This window comes from Gymnoscopelus microlampas (genome assembly GCF_963454915.1).
Source record: "Gymnoscopelus microlampas genome assembly, chromosome: 12".
Taxonomy (NCBI): domain Eukaryota; kingdom Metazoa; phylum Chordata; class Actinopteri; order Myctophiformes; family Myctophidae; genus Gymnoscopelus; species Gymnoscopelus microlampas.
The window spans coordinates 53,940,608-53,953,107 of NC_139949.1; the positions used below are offsets into that span (position 1 = coordinate 53,940,608).

At 42.6% G+C, this 12,500-nt stretch overlaps 1 protein-coding gene across 1 annotated transcript in view; it reads right to left on the bottom strand.

Moving 5' to 3' along the window:
- The window catches only part of LOC311057459 (uncharacterized protein), a 66,333-nt gene that overhangs the window by 46,195 nt on the left and 7,638 nt on the right, over positions 1–12,500 (bottom strand). The window contains exons 5-10 of the mRNA XM_084074416.1: positions 11,899–11,969; positions 11,137–11,302; positions 9,484–9,594; positions 9,327–9,433; positions 5,639–5,830; positions 1,248–1,440 (exon numbers count right to left, since the gene is read on the bottom strand). Coding sequence (XP_083930542.1) covers positions 1,248–1,440; positions 5,639–5,830; positions 9,327–9,433; positions 9,484–9,594; positions 11,137–11,302; positions 11,899–11,969 — 840 coding nt within the window. The remainder of the gene's footprint in view (positions 1–1,247; positions 1,441–5,638; positions 5,831–9,326; positions 9,434–9,483; positions 9,595–11,136; positions 11,303–11,898; positions 11,970–12,500) is intronic.

The window sequence follows — 12,500 nt, forward strand, 5'->3', positions numbered from 1 at the left end:
TGATATTCTCGTGCTGGTTTCATGCACACGGCCGCGGGCGGCAAGAGCTGGATGGAGGTCAGCTTTTTTTACACGTGTGTGTGTGTGTGTGTGTGTGTGTGTGTGTGTGTGTGTGTGTGTGTGTGTGTGTGTGTGTGTGTGTCTGCACATGAGGGGCCCATGAGGGGCACACTGCCATCCCGCTGATCCAAGCGAGAAGCCTGAGGCCGATTCTACAAACAGAGGCAAACAGTTTTGTAAAAAAAAATGTTACTATATGAGTGGTTCTCAAACCTTTCCATTTCAAGGACCCCCAACATTATATGTATTTGGCCGCGTTTCAAAGAGGACAAGATGGCATCTTGGGCCGCGGGACACTACCGACGAAAGCTTTTGGGCATTCTTAAGTGTAAAGGTCCTTACACACCGGGCCAAACCGGCGAATATAGCGAATATACGCAAAATTCGGACTCGTTCCGAATAATTAAAAGACGCTTTTTCGCTTCGCTTTTTCGCTCCATGTACGGAGCCATTGACTTTATAAGGTTTTAAAAAAAAACGCATTATTCGCCCGAAAAAATCGCCCCGGTGTGTAACAACCTTAAGAATGATGTTTAGCTCAACGCAAAAAAAAAATTAACAGGTTGTTTTAGCATCGAATGCTTCACACCGTTTTTTAGAGATGGCAAGCCAAGCAGGTTTCTCTCGTTCTAGCTTCAACGGATACTTTTTACGGACTTTACCACAAAGAGCTTCGAACGCTTGGTGAGTAATGGCCACCGCAGCTCCACGGGGGAGGGCGAGGAAGCCTAATGATCTTCCCGTTCCCAGGAAAGAGTGCGAGTCTGCGAGACGTGCTGGGAAAAAATGTCCGGTGAAGACGGACATGACGCATGTGTTCGCTGCGTCCAGGGCTGAACATGTTTCAACTTTTTTTTCACTGATAGTAATACTATGTCTTGACAATTTAATATATTTAATGAAATGGTTTATTTATGTGGACTTAAAATCATTTTGGTCTTTGGGTCTTCAAAAAAAGCCTCAAAATGCTTGTCTTTTCTTTGCCAGTGGGATTGTACTATTGTTCATGAAATAACACATATATCTTAGTTACAGAAGCATTGTTCTTATTGTATTAAACATGTTAAGTTTGGGGTCGTACCATGTGTATATGATGGGGGTCTGAAGACGTCAGACACAGGTCTGGTTCTGATGTGTACCTGCTTCAGTGTGTGTGGCACACTGCCGTACTGAAACATACAACTCACCAGTTTGACCACAGCCTGGGTCAGCGCCTCCAGCCGTCTCTCTGCATCCCTCTGTCTCTCTCTCTCTGCCTGTCTCTCTCTCTCCTCCTCTACCTGTCTCTCTCTCTCCTCCTCCGTCTGTCTCTCTCTCTCCTCCGTCTGTCTGTCTCTCTCGTTCTCCTGGGCCCGCAGAGAGAGAGACAGCTCTGCAATCCTGAGAGAAAGAAGGAGAAATGGAGAGGTGGACAGACAGACAGACAGACAGTGAGACAGAGACAGTGAGACAGACAGAGAGACAGACAGAGAGACAGAGACAGTGAGACAGACAGAGAGACAGAGACAGTGAGACAGACAGAGAGACAGAGACAGTGAGACAGACAGAGAGACAGAGACACAGACAGACTGTATATTAAATGGTGACCCAGTTCTTAGAGTTACAAAACGGACATAATCATCATCATCATCATCAGAATCCACTCATTTCTGAGGCTTTCCCAGTTCACAGGGATCCAGTGGCGTGCACAGACATTTTGAGGGGCAGGTGGCTCAAGTAAATTATACGTTTTTTTGTTTACTTGGTCTGCTCTTTTTTTCCCTCTACACCTATACCTCTTTGCCAAAAATAGCCGTTGTGGGCTTGTAGATCTGCTATTTTTGGCTAAAGTTCTCCTCAGAAAAGGGATGCTAGGTTTCGATTGGTTAAGGTAAAAAGAAAAATCATGTCACATAAAGATTTGGCGGACCCCCTGTAGTAACTCTGAGGACCCCCTAGGGGCCCCGGACCCCCTGTTGAAGACCCCTGCTGTAAACTGAAAAAAAAACAACAACTTTGTTTTCTTTTTTTCAAAAGGGCACTTCTGGTCAAGAGGGCAAAGGGCAGGAGCTCTAGCACCACCTAGAGTCTATCTGTGCACGTCCCTGCAGGGATCCCAGCCTCAGAAATAAGTGGATTAAGTGAACCAAAATGTCATGTCATGGCAGGGATTCCGTTAGCCAGTATTTACCGGCCATTGACCGGTAAAATGTTTAATTGGCCGGTAATTAAAAACACCACCGGCCACCGTGGCCGGTTGGGAAAATGCTGTTATTAGGCTATTTTATTATTTAAGCCTATTATTAATATTATTATTTGGATAAAGTAGTTGGCTACAACCATTACAATCATAATCATTTAAAGTTTTTTATCATGATCTGACTGTGTGGTCTAATTCCGAGCTGCTGCTGCTGTGCGCTGCAGTTATAGAATAGCTTATTCGTTGTACGATGGTGTCGCCCGTTGAAAATATCAGAGCTACAAGCTCACAGCACGTCTCAACGCGCCGCGCTGTGAGCTTGTATGTCTGCTATTTTTGATACACCACAACACAGCTGTGTCTCCTCCTAATCAGCCTGAGTAGGGTGGTTCGCTCGGGTGTTGATAAACAGAACCGGGATTTTCCGAGGCGATAGATTCTGAACCAAACCGGACCCAATTGTCGATAAAGGGACCCGAACACGTGTGGGTCGTGGATATTATGCAAGCACAGTTACTGTCTGTCTGCAATGGATAAAGTGGTGAAAGTTGGTGAAAGCTGATGACACTGATTGCAGCAGGCAACTATAGAGGCAAGTAATCAACCTCGCGCAAGGCCACATATATCATGACATATATTATTAACGCTAACAAAACAAAACAAAACCTACTTTTGCATATCAAGGTTGAATGAGAATCGATGTAAAGCCCAAAATATATATTAAAGGGTCTACACCATGAATTTTAACTTTTTCTTCATTTTTGTGTGTTTTTGGTCTCCCCCACCTCTCTTCTGTTCCAACAAATACCCGACTTCGAGCATGCAGGCTTTCATAGGCTATCTGTGGTTTTTATGTAAATTGGTCTGAAAACAGTCCGTCAGATTTGTTCCCCCTGCCTACGTCACGTCTGGGAACAATTCCTCCAGTTTTTCAGTTCTAACCAAAAAAAATATATACATTTTTTTTTTTTTCATTTTTTTTTTTTTTAAATGTTTTCTTATTTTTTTTTTAATACTTTTTCCACACAGAACCAGGACATAACATGCATACAAACTGGCTCAATAGCGCCCCGTGCCAAACAGGACAATGTGGTATTGCAGGTGAAAGTGCTTTATAAGCCAGAGAGAAGTTAGTTGGAATGAGTATATCTGAGGCTTGATTTAGGCTCAAACCTTTTGAAAAACGTTTGAGGGACATAAACAATATGATATCAAATATTATTATTATTTTTTTAAATTCATGGTGTAGCTCCTTTAATTTGTTTATACTGTGCGACGGTGTCGCGCAGGGAAAGGCTGTGGCGCAGGGTAACCGGAGGACTCGCCCCAAAACACCCTCGCCCCCATTGTTCAGGCGGAGGATAAGGGTAGAAATAGGTTTATCAAATCAAATCAAAGTTTATTTATATAGCACATTTCACATGACAGAATCAAACAAAGTGCTGTACAGGTAAAAACACACAACAAGGAGCAAACAATGCAAAAGTGAACAGACGTAGCATACAAAAATAAAGTGCAAATAAAAACAAATCAACCATTAGCACCAGTCAATGGAGGGGTAGGGCGACATCAGATGGCACTATAAGCCAGAGATAAAAAGTGAGTATTTAGTTGAGATTTAAAGGTAGCTAGCGACTGGGCCGCTTTGATATGCAGGGGCAGAATATTCCAGCCTGGGGGCAGCCCCTGCAAAATCTATTTGAAAACGGACAGGGAGCCAATGGAGCGAGGCTAAAACTGGAGTGATGTGGTCGGTCTCGCTTCTTTGTCCCAGTGAGGAGACGGGCAGCAGCGTTTTGGACCAACTCCAGGCGCCTCAGCAATGATTGGTCAATGCCTATATATAAAGAATTACAATAATCCAGTCTTGACGAAATAAAAGCGTGGATGACCCTCTCGAGGTCATTTTGCGAGAGATAGGGCTTGATCTTGGCTAGGAGTCTGAGGTGAAAGAAGCTTATTTTAACGACCGAGCTTACCTGTTTATCTAATTTGAGTGCTGGATCTAAAGTGACACCAAGATTTTATTACAGAGGAGTGATTATAGGCGCTGAGGGGACCAAGGACGACGGGGGGAGGAATGGCAGAATCGAGGCCGAAAATTATGATTTCTGTCTAGGCTGTCGTTTAAGTTAAGGTTTAGGATTAGGTATAGTTTTACTGAGGTTAAGATTAGGAATAAGGTTAGGTTTAGGCATAGTTTACTGATACTGTATGTTTAGGAATACCAGGCGAATACCGCCGGATTTTCCCCGGGGGGGGATTGTGTTTTGGGGCGAGCGGGCGTTTTGGTATTCGTCGCGCAGCAGTTCACTCATGCGGACATGCCCACTTTATTCATTTCATTTTTGGCAAGAGACATCTCTGCATGATATAGTAGATCATATCATTTAGTTATCTATAAAAACAGGAAAGGCAAGGCAGCGGCTTTATCTTCTCAGGAAACTGAGAAGTTTTAATGCCAGTAAACACACCCTGACCATGGTCTATAGATCACTCACTGAGCGTGTTCTCACTTTTAACATCGTGTCCTGGTTTGGGAACCTCTCAGTTAGAGATAAAAACAAGCTCACCCAGGTAGTCAACCAGGCAAGTAAGATCATTGGAGACAAACAATTGAAACTTCAGGACATATACAACCGCTCCATAACCAAAAAAGCAATTCAGATTTACAGTGATTCTACCCATCCTCTTCACTCTGAGTTTCACTTGATGCCATCGGGCAGGAGGCTTAGGGCAAAATTAGCAAACAAGAAGGGTTACAAAACGTCGTTTGTGCCAACTGCTGTGGACATTTTAAATAAGAAAATGTTTAAATAGTCTAATCACCACTGCTCATGACCGGGTGCATTTCTCCTTTCCGACATGTCGCCTTTCCGACGTTGACGAACCCTATACCTAACCCTAACCCTAACCGCACGCGGAAGCCACTAGTCGGAGTGGTGAGATGTCGGAATGGAGAGTGAACACCCTCATGACCACTGTTGTGTTAATGTGAGTGCATTTTTATATAGTATTTTAATGCACCTGTGTATTTTTGTAATGTTTTATTGTTGTAACTGACTGCTGGTGTGCCAAAGACAAATTTCCATTTTATGTCAATTTAATGGACAATAAATTTTCTTTATCTTTATCTTTAGGAACAGATTGCATCTGTGATAAAGTGGAAAGAAGCGCAGCTCTAACGTAACGAGGTGTAATGATCATTTAGGTGCATGTATGTATGCAGTGCAAACACGCATGTGACCTTAATTATAATAAAAGGCCGGTACATTTATTCTTTGACCGGTAAAATATAATCCTGCCCCCCCATGGTGGCCGGCCCCAAAACATGCCTAGTGGAGATGGGGGCCACAGACCCCCCCCCCCCATCTCAAAATGTTTCAGGTGGGGACCAACCTGCTCTGTAGCTCCTCAACCTCCTCTTGATGGAGCCGTTTCAGCGCCTCCTGTTCCTCCTCCTCCTCTCTGTGCTCCATCTCACTCAGGCAGAAGGTCCCCAGGGTGGAGGAGGAGGTGAGAGAGGAGGTGCAGGAGGAGAGGAGAGAGTTGGACAGACGAGAGAACTCTGCTCTGAGCTCCCACAGGTCCCTGGAAACACACAACATGTTAACACACAACCACACAACATGTTAACACACAACCACACAACATGTTAACACACAACACAACATGATGATAACCCACAACAACACAACATGTTAACACACAACACAACATGTTAACACACAACCACACAACATGTTAACACACAACCACACAACATGTTAACACACAACCACACAACATGTTAACACACAACCACACAACATGTTAACACACAACCACACAACATGTTAACACACAACCACACAACATGTTAACACACAACCACACAACATGTTAACACACAACCACACAACATGATAACACTCAACCACACAACATGGTAACACACAACAACACAACATGTTAACACACAACCACACAACATGTTAACACACAACCACACAACATGTTAACACACAACCACACAACATGTTAACACACAACATGTTAACACACAACCACACAACATGTTAACACACAACCACACAACATGTTAACACACAACATGTTAACACACAACCACACAACATGTTAACACACAACCACACAACATGATAACACACAACCACACAACATGGTAACACACAACAACACAACATGTTAACACACAACCACACAACATGTTAACACACAACCACACAACATGTTAACACACAACCACACAACATGTTAACACACAACCACACAACATGTTAACACACAACCACACAACATGTTAACACACAACAACACAACATGTTAACACACAACCACACAACATGTTAACACACAACCACACAACATGTTAACACACAACCACACAACATGTTAACACACAACCACACAACATGTTAACACACAACCACACAACATGTTAACACACAACACAACATGTTAACACACAACCACACAACATGTTAACACACAACACAACATGTTAACACACAACCACACAACATGTTAACACACAACACAACATGTTAACACACAACACCTGTCTGTTAAAGAGAAGTCCAAGGCTGTTATATTTGTACCAATTACCTTGGAGGCAACTTTCACAATTCTTCCAAGGGAACTCTTGTCCTTGACACAGAGATTACCGTACCAACAGATAATAGAAAAGGAAATGACAGACTCTATGTAGGCACTGTAAAACAGTGTCATCAGAGTTTGGTCGATATTGAACTTAGCCAATTTCCTCAGACAGTATAGGCGTTGCTGGCCTTTTTTGTACATCATGTCCGTGTTGAGGTCAAATTTCAGTTTGTCATCGATTATTGTGCCCAGATATTTGTAGTTTTTTACAATATCTACTGTCTCTCCGTTGGCCAGGCTCTTCCGGGGAGATAGTGGGGACAGTCTAAAGTCAATGCAAAGCTCCTTAGTTTTTGAGACATTCAGCTGTAGGAAAGCATTGTCACACCATGACAGGAAATCATCGAGCACTTGCCCATGGCCATTTTCTTCATTGCCAAGCAGGCTGACAATGACCGAGTCGTCAGCATACTTGACTATGAATCTGTTATGGAAATGGCTAAGGCAGTCGTTGGTATATAGAATGTATAACAAAAGCAGATAACACACACCCCTGGGGTGATCCAGTAGAGGATGACAGAAGACTGGACAGTGTATTATTGACTCGTACACATTGTGATCGATTGGTAAGAAAGTCGAGGATCCAGCCCACCAGGCATGGGTCCAGACTGAAAGTGTTCATTAGTTTCTCGACCAGAACACGTGGCTGGATCGTGTTGAACGCTGATGAAAAGTCAACAAAAAGCAGCCTGGCGTGGTTTTTCTTTCCCTCTAGATGTTTATGCACCAGATTGAGTAGAGCAGTGGTTCTCAAACTTTTTCATGTCAAGGACCCCCAAATTGACACTTATTAGCCCGTGGACCCCCATTTCAAAAGATAAGAGAAGATTTTTTTTACGGCTCTAGCAGTGATTCTCAACCATTTTAATTTCAAGGACCCCCAGTTTGACATGCATTAGGGCTACGGACCCCCATTTAATGGCATTTATACCTCTGGGACCCCAATAAAATCAATGTTAATTTAACTCTGAGAGTGTACAAATGGAACCAAATGGACCTGTTAGGGTCCATTTGGTTCCATTTGTACACTCTCAGAGTTACAGACCCATAAGGGTCCATTTGGTTCCTATCCATCATTTAGCTGGGTACCCCCTGGAACCCCCTCAAGTACCCCTGGGGGTCCCCGGACCCCACTTTGAGAACCATGGGAGTAGAGTGGCAGTTGCATCTTGGACGCCTCTGCCTTCCCTATAAGCAAACTGAAGAGGGTCTAATAGGCTTTCAGTTTTTGCCACAAGTTCTCGCTTGACTAGCTTCTCAAACTGTTTCATAACAAGGGAGGTAAGGGCCACAGGTCTGAAATCATTTAGCGTTTTTGGGTTGCTGTTCTTGGCAACAGGGACAACAGTGGACTGTTTCCATAGGAGTGGTACGATCTGTTGACTAATGGACATATTAAATAGAAAGTAGATGTAACCCCCACCCCCCACCCCCTATCTAAAGATATGTTGTTCCAGGGACCCCCAGAAGCAAAGATTTGAATAAAACATTTATATATATATTCAAAGATTTGCACACATTTTCACAATTTTGTTTCAAAAATAGCAGATCTAAATGTCTAGAGATAACTCATTAAAATGTCCTAGATGTAAAACTAACAGAGGAACATTTTTACACGTGTTTTTTTTGGCATTGTGAAAAATTAAAAGGTTTCTGGAATTGTGTTCACTCATTCACAAAAGCTGTATTAGAAACGGAATTTGACTTATCCCCATGTGTCTACTTACTAAATGAATTGCCTGATATCCAGACGGATCCCCCAAAAATACAGATTGTTAATTATCATAACATAATGTATTCTTCTATTATGGAAAAATGAGGCTTCACCCGCTTTTAAGATGTTTCAGGATCAGATATCTCAACTTCTCCCACTAGAGAAATTGACCTTTGAAAAACAGGGCCGTGAACAGATGCTCCTTAAGACCTCTGGTATCCATTGATTTCCCAACTAAGCAGTGGAACTGCTGATTGATGTGGTTAATGATGGTGTGTGGTCAGACTAAATGCCCACAATCTGCAGTCTGCTTTTTTGAAACAAGGTGCATATGATGAGTACTGTCCATTTGCTGAGGTTGTTGTTGTTGTTCTTATTGTTCTTATTGTTTATTTATTTATTTTATTTTTTTCTTTATTATAACTGTTCCGTTTTTATTTGGTTTTGTTTGTCAGTGGGGGGGGAGGGACAAAGGAATGGGATGATTGTGGTGTGCTGTGGGGCAATATCTGCTGTATCCTGCAATTTCTCAAATAAAAAGAAGATTAAAAAAAAGAAAAAATAGCAGATCTGCTATTTTTGAATCGCCAAAGAAATATTAAAATGATAAAGATGCTTTCCCAGATTAACTGTGTTAATAAACACATTAAACACACACCTGTCAGTAGCAGTCTAAATGTGTTAATAAACACATTAAACACACACACACACCTGTCAGTAGCAGTCTTCACAGAGTGACAGTGTCTTCTCAGAGTCACCACAGTTCTCCACAGAACCATCAACCTGTTCTGTTCCTCATCCACATGACCTGAGAGACACTACACACACACACACACACACACACACACACACACACACACACACACACACACCTGTCAGTAGCAGTCTTCACAGAGTGACAGTGTCTTCTCAGAGTCACCACAGTTCTCCACAGAACCATCAACCTGTTCTGTTCCTCATCCACATGACCTGAGAGACACTACACACACACACACACACACACACACACACACACACACACACACACACACACACACACACACACACACACACACACACACAGAGTTATACTATACGTGTGAGGACATCAACATGTTAAGTAACAGTGAGTGTATGTATACCATGTGTTTTAATGACATTTTTTAACCATAAAAGCAAAAAGCTGACAACGTTGTCAGCTTGTAGACGTGCTATGTTTCAGTGCACGACACCAGCACGCAACTACGTGTAAATCAGGCATAACACTATCTCTAATACCCTAAACCAGGGGTCTTCAACGTTTTCAGGCCAAGGACCCCCTAGCTGAGAGAGAGAGATGAAGCAGGGACCCCCTACTCTATATTGTATAAAATTATGTTTCAGATAAAACCTTTGCTGCTCTTTTTTTCCCTCTACACCTATAACTCTTTGCCAAAAATAGCCGATCTACAAGCTCACAACGCCTCGCAGCGCGAGGCGTTGTGAGCTTGTAGATCTGCTATTTTTGGCTAAAGTTCTCCTCAGAAAAGGGTGCTAGGTTTCGAGTGGTTAATGTAAAAAAATAATCATATCACCCTAAGATTTGGCGGACCCCCTGTAGTAACTCTGAGGACCCCCTAGGGATCTAAATGATCCTAACCCTAATGCCAAACTGAAACTTTTCCTAATTGTAAACTAATCCATTTTTTTCTTGATAAAACATTAAACAACCATTTCTCTTCAAGGAGAGAGGAAATGTATCCTCACAATGTCTATTTCTCAAATGATATAATACACACACACACACACACACACACACACACACACACACACACACACACACACACACACACACACACACACACACACACACACACACACACACGTGAAAGGACCACAATGGCAATAAGTCGGGCAGAAACCTCTTATCTCAATATTCTATATCAGGGGTCTTCAACGTTTTCAGGCCAAGGACCCCCTAGCTGAGAGAAAGATGAAGCAGGGACCCCCTCTATATTGTATAAAATTGTGTTTCAGATTCAACTGTTTTTGTTTAAGTGGTCTGCTCTTTTTTCCCCTCTACACACCTACACCTCTTTGCCAAAAATAGCAGATCTACAAGCTCGCAGCGCGAGGCGTTGTGAGCTTGTAGATCTGCTATTTTTGGCAAAAGTTCTCCTCAGAAAAAGGATGCTAAGGTTCAAGTGGTTAAGGTAAAAAAAAATCACACAAAGATTTGGCGGACCCCCTATAGTAACTCTGAGGACCCCCTAGGGGTCCCAGACCCCCTGTTGAAGACCCCTGTTCTAAATTTTGTGTTTTTTCCAAAATGAACATCCTACATGATCATACTACAGCATCACACAGAAGCATCAAAAGTAGCAGATCTACAAGTTGTGAGCTTGTAGATCTGCTACGTTTACTATTTTTGAACGTGAATCCAGAAAAAAGAACAGTTCTGGACGTATGAGGTTTACACCTGATACAAACCATATGTTTTCTTTATCAATAGATAAAGTCAAAGTCAAACATTAACAATCCAAGTCAACCAATCAAAAACCACCTCCTTCTCTCTCTGCCAATCGGCCTCTTTCTGTACCGCCTCTTCCACAGCTCTGCTCCAATCATCCGTCAGTTTATGTAGGTCCTCCCCCAGGGCCCGGTTGGCCTGTCCTGATTGGCTGAGCTGCTCTCGGAGGAGGGCGTTCATCTCAGCCAATCCGCTCGCCCTGCGAGAGAAGAGGAGAGAAATAAATAAATAAGTTATTTCCACAGCCCTGGCTAGGCAACCCAACCAGGAGGAGATAATATGTAGCCTAAGATCCTCTGAGGAGGCCCTCCTAATAGTCCCCAAAACAAATTTGGTCACAAAAGGTGATCGGGCTTTTTCTGCCCGAGCACCTACACTATGGAATGCCCTACCTGTGGAAATTAGGAAAGCAAATTCCCTGACATCTTTTAAAACACTTCTAAAAACACACTTATTCAGGAAAGCCTTCCCCTAGATCCCCCTATCAGCCATAACTGTTTTGTGTGTGCTGTCTTTCTATCTAGTACCTATTTTATGTTATATTATTTCTTCCTTATCCATGTTCCTTGACTTATTTTAATTACTAGATATGTTCTTACTGCTTATCTGAATTGAATGCTTTTATGTCAAGTCCATAAGACTTTTTAATCTTGTATGCTATGTTTTTACTGTTGTTCAGCACTTTGTAACTTATGTTTTGAAAAGTGCTATATAAATAAAGTTATTATTATTATTATTATTATTATTAATATGCGCTCTGAGGAGTGTAGTGTTTGTTGTAGATGGTAAACTGACCGCTGCTGTTCCTCCTCCAGCCTGATGAGGGCGCTCTCCAGGGCGTTGCTGTGCTCATCTCTGATCAGACGCTACAACACAACACATGCACATTAGAAGTGTGTAGGATAGGAGTGTGATGAATTGAATACATATATAGGACCACGATGGAAACAAGTCCCCAGGACATGTTATTATGTGTTATCCTTTTAGCCTTAATGTCTGACTGTACATCTCTGCTGGTTACAATTATGACTAATAGAGTATTCCATTGGTTCTCAAAGTGGGGTCCGGGGACCCCCAGGGGTACTTGGGGGGTTCCAGGGGGTCCCCAGCTAAATGATGGACAGGAACCAAATGGACCCTTATGGTTCTGTAACTCAGAGAGTGTACAAATGGAACCAAATGGACCCTTATGGTTCTGTAACTCAGAGAGTGTACAAATGGAACCAAATGGACCCTTATGGTTCTGTAACTCAGAGAGTGTACAAATGGAACCAAATGGACCCTAACGGGTCCATTTGGTTCCATGTGTACACTCTCAGAGTTAAGATAACATTGATTTTACAACATGAATTGGGGTCCCAGAGATATAAATGCCATTAAATGGGGGTCCGTAGCCC